The sequence below is a fragment of the Salmo salar genome, chromosome 13, assembly GCF_965601325.2.
Source record: "Salmo salar chromosome 13, fSalSal1, whole genome shotgun sequence".
Lineage (NCBI taxonomy): Eukaryota > Metazoa > Chordata > Actinopteri > Salmoniformes > Salmonidae > Salmo > Salmo salar.
The window spans coordinates 108355001-108367185 of NC_138303.1; the positions used below are offsets into that span (position 1 = coordinate 108355001).

At 42.8% G+C, this 12185-nt stretch overlaps 1 protein-coding gene across 2 annotated transcripts in view; it reads right to left on the reverse strand.

The window, feature by feature from the left end:
• Nucleotides 1-12185, reverse strand: part of LOC106568513 (lysosome membrane protein 2) — a 61836-nt gene that overhangs the window by 24991 nt on the left and 24660 nt on the right. For both annotated transcript variants that reach the window (XR_014380216.1, XM_014138934.3), the window contains exons 3-7: nucleotides 11684-11831; nucleotides 10877-11068; nucleotides 10539-10630; nucleotides 3857-3976; nucleotides 177-355 (exon numbers count right to left, since the gene is read on the reverse strand). Coding sequence is in view for 1 of the 2 variants with exons in the window: in XM_014138934.3 (XP_013994409.1) it covers nucleotides 177-355; nucleotides 3857-3976; nucleotides 10539-10630; nucleotides 10877-11068; nucleotides 11684-11831 (731 nt within the window). In the remaining variant the exon portion in view is untranslated. The remainder of the gene's footprint in view (nucleotides 1-176; nucleotides 356-3856; nucleotides 3977-10538; nucleotides 10631-10876; nucleotides 11069-11683; nucleotides 11832-12185) is intronic.

Below are 12185 nucleotides of genomic sequence, written 5' to 3' on the forward strand. Positions count from 1 at the left end.
AAGGAGAGAGGAGGAGGAGATAGACCCTAAAACACCTGGAGGAGAGGAGAGGAGAGGAGATTGGAGGTCGACCCTACTACACCTGGAGGAGAGGAAAGGAGAGAGGAGGAGGTAGACCCTACTACACCTGGAGGTAGACAGGTAGACAGGTAGGGGTGGAGTGGAGGTGCTCCTACCTTTTCGGCATACGCTGACTTTGAGCAAGCCGGTGCCCAGGCACTCTTTGGGGGAGACACAGAATCCTTCGTTGGCTGGGTTCTCCTCCTTGCTTGCCAGGACATCACGAGGAGGGGTGAAACGATACGCTGGGAGCCCCTTCACCTTCACATCTTTCTCAAACTCCATGAAGATGGACCTGAGGATCACAACAAACAATCAATTAAATAATCCACCAACCAACCAAATAACCAAACCATGACGTTACTGTCTGAAAAGAAACAAAGCACTGAGAAATATTACCGTTTTTAGATTCATATCTCACAGTTCATACTTTATACAGTTCCTACTACTTTGCATTTCAATTCAGGAAGGAAACCGAAATTCTGAATGGAACTGACCCAAACCCTGCTGGTACCTCCAGTTGATCATTATGTCGTTCCCCTAATCTCACAACCCAGAATCCCCTAATCTCACAACCCAGAATCCCCTAATCTCACAACCCAGAATCCCCTATTCTCACAACCCAGAATCCCCTAATCTCACAACCCAGATTCCCCTATTCTCACAACCCAGAATCCCCTTTTCTCACAACCCAGAATCCCTTATTCTCACAACCCAGGATCCCCTAATCTCACAACCCAGGATCCCCTATTCTCACAACCCAGAATCCCCTAATCTCACAAACCAGAATCCCCTATTCTCACAACCCAGAATCCCCTATTCTCACAACCCAGAATCCCCTAATCTCACAACCCAGAATCCCCTAATCTCACAAACCAGAATCCCCTATTCTCACAACCCAGAATCCCCTATTCTCGCAACCCAGAATCCCCTAATCTCACAACCCAGAATCCCCTATTCTCACAACCCAGAATCCCCTAATCTCACAACCCAGAATCCCCTAATCTCGCAACCCAGAATCCCCTAATCTCACAACCCAGAATCCCCTATTCTCACAACCCAGAATCCCCTAATCTCACAACCCAGAATCCCCTAATCTCGCAACCCAGAATCCCCTAATCTCACAAACCAGAATCCCCTATTCTCACAACACAGAATCCCCTAATCTCACCACCCACCATCTCAAATTGTGCACTAGCTAGCTATTTAACAAAATGTACATATGTTTACACCTTTTTTTCATGAGATTAACATTCCCCCAGTGGAACATAGTGCATAAACTTTGGAGGTACCAAAACTGGAGGTACCACAACTGGAGGTACCACAACTGGAGGTACCACAACTGGAGGTACCACAACTGGAGGTACCACAACTGGAGGTACCAAAACTGGTACCTCCAGTTGACAGTTGACTTGGATCATTGCCAAATAGTCTTTCTGCCGATGTGCATCAGCTCGTCTGTAATACTCAAAACAATGTGTGTATAAACAATGTGTGTATAAAGGTTGTTGGACATGAATAATGACTGGAACAACAACTTCCTATTGTAAATATAATACAAAGAACAGGAAGTGGGCTGGGAGCCACTGGCTGCTTCCCAAAGGTCAAATAGTGCACTATGTAGGAAATAGGATGCCATTTGGGATGTCCCCTTCAGCCACAATAACAGATGACCAGTCGTTTGGTCGCTGCTACTTATGTGTGTAAGAAGGTGAAAGGGTTTTTTCAAACATTCATTGGAGGTTTTGACGAGTTAAAACTGTGCTCCTGATGAAAATGGCAGATGCACATGCCAATCCAGCTGATTACTTCCGTCCGTCCTGAACAAAGGGGGGGAGGAAGTTCGCAGTAGTCGACTTGTCCCTGTTTTTTAGGTCAAGGTTCCCAGCTAAAATAGACCGATCCCCCCACCCACACACTCCACCAATCAACAACAAGGGGAGAGTCTCATATATTTAGGTGAAAAGTCATGTAGAGATACAAAGAGGTTAATTGGGCGTATCAAAATACAAGCAGGGATGGGTAAAAATGACTAAATACAGATAACAAATACCATAAAGGCCAATGTATCAAAATAAACAACAAAATACTTGTATTTTGAAATGCATTTAATTAAAATACACGTGTTTTGTATTTTAAAATACAAAAATACATTTGCAAGTAGCTGGCCCAAACACCAACAGCATTCTCAGTAACAGTTACAAAAACATTTTCCTTGCTATGACTGTGATATGTTGTTGTTTAACACCTTAGTTGAGCAAGTCACTCTGGATAAGAATGTCTACTAAATGACCAAAATGTAGATGTGAAATGGAACATGACAAATTAACTGCAAAGAACACTGGGTATTGTTTTGGGGCGGAGCTCACTAGAATAATACTCATCCTACACATTTATATTAGACCATAGGGAGGTAAAGCTAGCTGGACGAGGTCCGTAGGGAGGTAAAGCTAGCTGGACGAGGTCCGTAGGGAGGTAAAGCTAGCTGGACGAGGTCCGTAGGGAGGTAAAGCTAGCTGGACGAGGTCCGTAAGTAGGTAAAGCTAGCTGGATGAGGGCCATAGGGATGTAAAGCTAGCTGGATGAGGGCCATAGGGAGGAAAAGCTAGCTGGATGAGGGCCGTAGGGAGGTAAAGCTAGCTGGATGAGGGCCGTAGGGAGGTAAAGCTAGCTGGATGAGGGCCATAGGGATGTAAAGCTAGCTGGATGAGGGCCGTAGGGAGGTAAAGATAGCTGGATGAGGGCCGTAGGGAGGTAAAGCTAGCTGGATGAGGGCCGTAGGGAGGTAAAGCTAGCTGGATGAGGGCCATAGGGATGTAAAGCTAGCTGGATGAGGGCCGTAGGGAGGTAAAGCTAGCTGGATGAGGGCCGTAGGGAGGTAAAGATAGCTATAGCAGTGTGTAAGTTACAAGGATGTTATGATGATAACCATCTCACAAGATCCCTGTCATGTGAACACATTATTCCCCTGACACTAATAAAATATTACTTCCCCTTCTGCTGAGGCGAGGTTGTAGGGCCCAGAATAACCCGCTACCTCATCAGCACACACATCCTAACCATGTGAAAGGTCAGAAGAACACAGGCCATTGCTCAATATGAAACATCGCTGTTCTAGTGAGATCCTTTTAACACAGCGAAACTGTACTGAACACTAAACTTAAAAGAGGTACATTTTGTTTTCAGTGGCCTTTGATATACAGTTTAGCAAGGTTGTTTGGGGTCAATGACATTTCAATGAATGAAGTATGTATAAACTTTTGATTGTTTTTATTAAATCAGGAAATGGAATTTATCCAAATCCTACCGTTTAGTAAAGCATCTGTTCTGTTCGGACATAATCTGAATTCTGTACTTTGTACTGTTCCTGCACAGGTCAGTGGTGAAGACTCTGTTCCTTCTTGAACAACAGGAGATGGAAGGCACTGGTTACTCTGATGTCCCACTACCTCATCAGCACTCACATCCTAACCAGCTGAAAAGTCAACCATGAGGAGAGCTCTATCAGGCCATTGGTGAGAGACTGAGAGTCAACATTCTCGTGGGATCCTTCTACCACAGGGAGACTGTGTGTAGTGGGCGTTCCAGTGACCTATGATATTATTTAGCAGGGTTGGGGACCAATTCTGTTTCCTTATATAAAAGAAAATACTTCCTGAATTGACTTGAATTGAAATGGAATCGACTCCCAAACCTTCTGTTTTAAAATGGTGTGTTTTAGTGACCTTTCCACATACTGTTTCATCTGTTTCGTTCTGACATGACTGCGTACTCAGTTTTGTGCGCTGTAGCCTACCTGCACAGATCGGGACTGAAGATGTACAGTCTCTCCGTCTTGGACAGCAGGGGGTGGAAGGCACTGCCGTCTGTACCGTTGATCATATTACTCTGCTCAGACGTCCACAGGCTCAGTTTACTGAAACACAATGATTTATTTCTAAATGTAACTCAATTAAAGGAAGAATCTAATACCTATAAAATACAAAAGCACTGTCTAGCCCAATGTTTGATTGTTTAGGTTTATACGACTTATCAAACAATGTATTAAATCAAATCAAATGAAATGTTATTGGTCACGTACATATATTTAGCAGATGTTATTGCGGGTGTATCGAAATGCTTGTGTTACTAGCTCTAACAGTGCAATAATATCTAACAATTCACAACAATACACACAAATCTAAAAGTAAAATTATTAAAGTGACTAGTGTTCCATAATTAAAGTGACTAGTGTTCCATTATTAAAGTGACTAGTGTTCCATAATTAAAGTGACTAGTGTTCCATTATTAAAGTGACTAGTGTTCCATTATTAAAGTGACTAGTGTTCCATTATTAAAGTGACTAGTGTTCCATTATTAAAGTGACTAGTGTTCCATTATTAAAGTGACCAGTATTCCATTATTAAAGTGACTAGTGTTCCATTATTAAAGTGACTAGTGTTCCATTATTAAAGTGACTAGTGTTCCATTATTAAAGTGACTAGTGTTCCATTATTAAAGTGACTAGTGTTCCATTATTAAAGTGACTAGTGTTCCATTATTAAAGTGACTAGTGTTCCATTATTAAAGTGACTAGTGTTCCATTATTAAAGTGACTAGTGTTCCATAATTAAAGTGACTAGTGTTCCATTATTAAAGTGACTAGTATTCCATTATTAAAGTGACTAGTGTTCCATTATTAAAGTGACTAGTGTTCCATTATTAAAGTGACTAGTGTTCCATTATTAAAGTGACTAGTGTTCCATTATTAAAGTAACCAGTAATTCCATGTCTATATAGGGCAGCAGCCTCTAAGGTGCAGGGTTGAGTAGCTGGGTGGTAATTGGCTAGTGATGGCTGTTTAACAGTCTGATGGCCTTGAGATACAATGTTAATACACATTTGTGCTTTATCTTGTTAGGTTCTATAACAGAGTAAAAAAAAACTCATGGACAACTAGGGAAAGCTTGAACCAAGTTTATTCACCCAATGGGTCAGACAGCTGACAGCTGAACAGACAAAGACATGTTCCCACCAGCACAAGTATATATACCCCACTTTAGGTGTGGTATATATAAGCAGGAAGTTAACTGATGTGAACTGTTCCTTCTCAATGTGACCCGGACCTAACCTCGGGCCCCATTCCTCACTACTTATCAGTGACATAAACCATGTGATTGCCTTTCCTTTACTCAGTACATTCCCCTGGCTCATATCCAACCTGAATTGACCTCACGATATTCAAACGTCCTACAGATATCCATTAACTTCTGGTGTAGAAACCAGACTGTGGTCCTTCTCCTTTCCATAGGATACCTGCTGTCTAACAAGAACATGTTCTGACAGAATGTAAACGTTCTGCATTCCCCTCTCTCTCTCTCTCCGTAGCATTGATCAAGGATATTTCACACTTCAAGTTCAGAAGTCTGAAGCCATCAATCTAATCAAAGGGGAAGAAGGAAAAGATGCTGCCCTGCGTCCATACTGATACTCTAGCAGGACGTGAGAAGATAGCTAACGAGAAGTTCTCATTGAGTCTTTTCTAACAGGGCCAAATACCAGAATGTGACAATCACACAGCTCTGTGTTCTGGCTAGGCTAGGGGCCTCTGGGGAGTCTCTCTCTCTCTCTCTCTCTCTGGTGCTGCAGACTCCTGGTCCACATTCCAAATGGAACCCTATTTCCTATACAGAGCACTACTTTGAAACAGGGCCAACAGGGGCTCTGGTCAAAAGTAGGAGCACTACATAGAGAATAGTGTGCCATTTGGGATGCAAGCCCTGTCCTCTGTTACTCTCTCGCAGTATGTAGAAGGTCTTAGGAAACCTGTGGACTGTTCCATTCCAGTCTTTTACACAAGAGAGTTACTTAATGATGGGTTTCTCATCATCAAACACAAGTGTTCATCTAGGAGACGATGTGCAGGTTACAGTATGTAATGTAGCAGACGGAGGATGTGCAGGTTACAGTATGTAATGTAGCAGACATAGGATGTGCAGGTACAGTATGTAATGTAGCAGACAGTTAGATGATGTGCAGGTACAGTATGTAATGTAGCAGACAGACAATGTGCAGGTACAGTATGTAATGTAGCAGACAGACGATGTGCAGGTACAGTATGTAATGTAGCAGACAGTTAGAGGATGTGCAGGTACAGTATGTAATGTAGCAGACAGTTAGAGGATGTGCAGGTACAGTATGTAATGTAGCAGACAGTTAGAGGATGTGCAGGCACAGTATGTAATGTAGCAGACAGTTAGAGGATGTGCAGGTACAGTATGTAATGTAGCAGACAGACGATGTGCAGGTACAGTATGTAATGTAGCAGACAGATGATGTGCAGGTACAGTATGTACTGTAGCAGACAGAGGATGTGCAGGTTACAGTATGTAATGTAGCAGACAGAGGATGTGCAGGTACAGTATGTAATGTAGCAGACAGTTAGAGGATGTGCAGGTTACAGTATGTAATGTAGCAGACAGTTAGAGGATGTGCAGGTTACAGTATGTAATGTAGCAGACAGACGATGTGCAGGTACAGTATGTAATGTAGCAGACAGTTAGAGGATGTGCAGGTACAGTATGTAATGTAGCAGACAGAGGATGTGCAGGTACAGTATGTAATGTAGCAGACAGTTAGACGATGTGCAGGTACAGTATGTAATGTAGCAGACAGTTAGAGGATGTGCAGGTACAGTATGTAATGTAGCAGACAGAGGATGTGCAGGTACAGTATGTAATGTAGCAGACAGTTAGACGATGTGCAGGTACAGTATGTAATGTAGCAGACAGTTAGAGGATGTGCAGGTACAGTATGTAATGTAGCAGACAGTTAGAGGATGTGCAGGTACAGTATGTAATGTAGCAGACAGACGATGTGCAGGTTACAGTATGTAATGTAGCAGACAGACGATGTGCAGGTACAGTATGTAATGTAGCAGACAGTTAGAGGATGTGCAGGTACAGTATGTAATGTAGCATACAGACGATGTGCAGGTTACAGTATGTAATGTAGCAGACAGTTAGACGATGTGCAGGTACAGTATGTAATGTAGCATACAGACGATGTGCAGGTTACAGTATGTAATGTAGCAGACAATTAGAGGATGTGCAGGTACAGTATGTAATGTAGCAGACAGTTAGACGATGTGCAGGTTACAGTATGTAATGTAGCAGACAGTTAGACGATGTGCAGGTACAGTATGTAATGTAGCAGACAGACGATGTGAAGGTTACAGTATGTAATGTAGCAGACAGACGATGTGCAGGTACAGTATGTAATGTAGCAGACAGTTAGAGGATGTGCAGGTACAGTATGTATTGTAGCAGACAGTTAGAGGATGTGCAGAAAACAGTATGTATGTACAGTATGTAATGTAGCAGACAGTAAGATGATGTGCAGGTACAGTATTTAATGTAGCAGACAGAGGATGTGCAGGTCCAGTATGTAATGTAGCAGACAGTTAGACGATGTGCAGGTACAGTATGTAATGTAGCAGACAGTTAGAGGATGTGCAGGTACAGTATGTAATGTAGCAGACAGAGGATGTGCAGGTACAGTATGTAATGTAGCAGACAGTTAGAGGATGTGCAGGTTACAGTATGTAATGTAGCAGACAGTTAGACGATGTGCAGGTAAAGTATGTAATGTAGCAGACAGTTAGACGATGTGCAGGTACAGTATGTAATGTAGCAGACAGAGGATGTGCAGGTACAGTATGTAATGTAGCAGACAGAGGATGTGCAGGTACAGTATGTAATGTAGCAGACAGTTAGAGGATGTGCAGGTTACAGTATGTAATGTAGCAGACAGAGGATGTGCAGGTACAGTATGTAATGTAGCAGACAGTTAGACGATGTGCAGGTACAGTATGTAATGTAGCAGACAGTTAGAGGATGTGCAGGTACAGTATGTAATGTAGCAGACAGACGATGTGCAGGTACAGTATGTAATGTAGCAGACAGACGATGTGCAGGCACAGTATGTAATGTAGCAGACAGAGGATGTGCAGGTACAGTATGTACTGTAGCAGACAGTTAGAGGATGTGCAGGTACAGTATGTAATGTAGCAGACAGTTAGAGGATGTGCAGGTACAGTATGTAATGTAGCAGACAGTTCGAGGATGTGCAGGTACAGTATGTAATGTAGCAGACAGACGATGTGCAGGTTACAGTATGTAATGTAGCAGACAGTTCGAGGATGTGCAGGTACAGTATGTAATGTAGCAGACAGAGGATGTGCAGGTACAGTATGTAATGTAGCAGACAGTTAGACGATGTGCAGGTACAGTATGTAATGTAGCAGACAGTTAGACGATGTGCAGGTTACAGTATGTAATGTAGCAGACAGTTAGACGATGTGCAGGTACAGTATGTAATGTAGCAGAGAGACGATGTGCAGGTACAGTATGTAATGTAGCAGACAATTAGAGGATGTGCAGGTACAGTATGTAATGTAGCAGACAGTTAGAGGATGTGCAGGTTACAGTATGTAATGTAGCAGACTGTTAGAGGATGTGCAGGTACAGTATGTAATGTAGCAGACAGTTAGAGGATGTGCAGGTTACAGTATGTAATGTAGCAGACAGACGATGTGAAGGTTACAGTATGTAATGTAGCAGACAGACGATGTGCAGGTACAGTATGTAATGTAGCAGACAGTTAGAGGATGTGCAGGTACAGTATGTATTGTAGCAGACAGAGGATGTGCAGGTACAGTATGTAATGTAGCAGACAGTTAGAGGATGTGCAGGTTACAGTATGTAATGTAGCAGACAGAGGATGTGCAGGTACAGTATGTAATGTAGCAGACAGACGATGTGCAGGTACAGTATGTAATGTAGCAGACAGACGATGTGCAGGCACAGTATGTAATGTAGCAGACAGAGGATGTGCAGGTACAGTATGTACTGTAGCAGACAGTTAGAGGATGTGCAGGTACAGTATGTAATGTAGCAGACAGAGGATGTGCAGGTACAGTATGTAATGTAGCAGACAGAGGATGTGCAGGTACAGTATGTACTGTAGCAGACAGTTAGAGGATGTGCAGGTTACAGTATGTAATGTAGCAGACAGAGGATGTGCAGGTACAGTATGTAATGTAGCAGACAGTTAGACGATGTGCAGGTACAGTATGTAATGTAGCAGACAGTTAGAGGATGTGCAGGTTACAGTATGTAATGTAGCAGACAGTTAGAGGATGTGCAGGTACAGTATGTAATGTAGCAGACAGACGATGTGCAGGTACAGTATGTAATGTAGCAGACAGACGATGTGCAGGCACAGTATGTAATGTAGCAGACAGAGGATGTGCAGGTACAGTATGTACTGTAGCAGACAGTTAGAGGATGTGCAGGTACAGTATGTAATGTAGCAGACAGTTAGAGGATGTGCAGGTACAGTATGTAATGTAGCAGACAGTTCGAGGATGTGCAGGTACAGTATGTAATGTAGCAGACAGACGATGTGCAGGTTACAGTATGTAATGTAGCAGACAGTTCGAGGATGTGCAGGTACAGTATGTAATGTAGCAGACAGAGGATGTGCAGGTACAGTATGTAATGTAGCAGACAGACGATGTGCAGGTACAGTATGTAATGTAGCATACAGACGATGTGCAGGTTACAGTATGTAATGTAGCAGACAGTTAGACGATGTGCAGGTACAGTATGTAATGTAGCAGACAGTTAGACGATGTGCAGGTACAGTATGTAATGTAGCAGACAGTTAGAGGATGTGCAGGTACAGTATGTAATGTAGCAGACAGTTAGACGATGTGCAGGTACAGTATGTAATGTAGCATACAGACGATGTGCAGGTTACAGTATGTAATGTAGCAGACAGTTAGACGATGTGCAGGTACAGTATGTAATGTAGCAGACAGTTAGAGGATGTGCAGGTACAGTATGTAATGTAGCAGACAGTTAGAGGATGTGCAGGTACAGTATGTAATGTAGCAGACAGTTAGACGATGTGCAGGTACAGTATGTAATGTAGCAGACAGTTAGAGGATGTGCAGGTACAGTACGTAATGTAGCAGACAGACGATGTGCAGGTACAGTATGTAATGTAGCAGACAGAGGATGTGCAGGTACAGTATGTAATGTAGCAGACAGATGATGTGCAGGTACAGTATGTAATGTAGCAGACAGAGGATGTGCAGGTACAGTATGTAATGTAGCAGACAGTTAGAGGATGTGCAGGTACAGTATGTAATGTAGCAGACAGATGATGTGCAGGTACAGTATGTAATGTAGCAGACAGATGATGTGCAGGTACAGTATGTAATGTAGCAGACAGTTAGAGGATGTGCAGGTACAGTATGTAATGTAGCAGACTGTTACAACACAGCACTATCTTTTGGAGTCACTTTCTTATGAGGATCCAGCACTCCACTTTTTTTTGGGGAAGAATAATCTGTGAGTGAGTATCACGTTGTCTATTATCTAAGTTACAACACAGAAACATGTGTGTCATCGTGGGCCAATATGTTTCGGTACCTTTCCCCTTTAAACGTGGCTACCCTGCCGTAGTCCATGAAGTCCGCCTCCCCGGTATGATAAACAAATTCACCATCGTTGCTTCCATTTTTCTACAGAGTGGGAAAATAATGAAAATCATTTTAAAGTGTATATTTTATTTTCTCATATTATTATTTTATCACCGCACAGGACTTTAGGTGGCCACGGCAACCCCCAGCAGATACAACAGGTTGCAGTGACCATTGTAAATCCAACGTCTCCTAGGCTACAGTACCCAAATACTTATTTACGGAACTTAGTGAGGAACTGAGTAGGTCAAATTCTTCATTTTGTATTGGCACCGAGTGGACACCTACCTTGTACATTAGGCCAAAGTACTCGTCGATCTCTGGGTTTATGGGATGGATGCGGGACAACAGAGGGTCCTTGAAGCCCCACAGCAGCTCGTTGACGGAGCGCGTCATGAACATGCCGACTTGCAGGGAGTTCATCCATACAGATACCATCGAACTCTTCCAGAAACTATCCTTCACCTTGTTCATCACCGCCTGAGGAGGGAGGAGGGAGGGGGAACCTGAAAACCCTGTTTACTCAGCACAACCTGAAAACCCTGTTTACTCAGCACAACCTGAAAACCCTGTTTACTCAGCACAACCTGAAAACCCTGTTTACTCAGCACAACCTGAAAACCCTGTTTACTCAACACAACCTGAAAACCCTGTTTACTCAGCACAACCTGAAAACCCTGTTTACTCAGCATAACCTGAAAACCCTGTTTACTCAGCACAACCTGAAAACCCTGTTTACTCAGCACAACCTGAAAACCCTGTTTACTCAGCACAACCTGAAAACCCTGTTCTACTCAGCACAACCTGAAAACCCTGTTTACTCAGCACAACCTGAAAACCCTGTTTACTCAACACAACCTGAAAACCCTGTTTACTCAGCATAACCTGAAAACCCTGTTTACTCAGCACAACCTGAAAACCCTGTTTACTCAGCATAACCTGAAAACCCTGTTTACTCAGCACAACCTGAAAACCCTGTTTACTCAGCACAACCTGAAAACCCTGTTTACTCAGCACAACCTGAAAACCCTGTTTACTCAGCACAACCTGAAAACCCTGTTCTACTCAGCACAACCTGAAAACATGGTTACTCACCACAGCTGGGATATTGATGGTTGTGATCATGTCATCATCAGGATCACCTACAGAGCGCTCTGGCAGGAACACAAATGTCTTGGGTTGGTAGGCAGACACTCTGGTCCCATTATCTACAAAAGTCACATTCTCCTTGGCCCTGTACTCCCTGGAACAGAGCAGACAAGGGGAAAGTCAGTCTCTGCAAACATCACAATTTCCTTGGGCCTGTACAACTTGACAAAGCAACTGCCAAATTTACCCAACATCCACATTTTGCAATATAATGCATAACTATTTCAACATATTCCATCACAAATCGAATAAACCAGGCTAGGTAATTAGGTTAGGTTAAGAAGCCAGATTATCCTGACTAGGTAATTAGGTTAGGTTAAGAAGACAGATTATCCAGACTAGGTAATTAGGTTAGGTTAAGAAACCAGATTATCCTGACTAGGTAATTAGGTTAGCTCAAGAAAACAGATTATCCAGACTAGGTAATTAGGTTAAGAAGACAGATTAT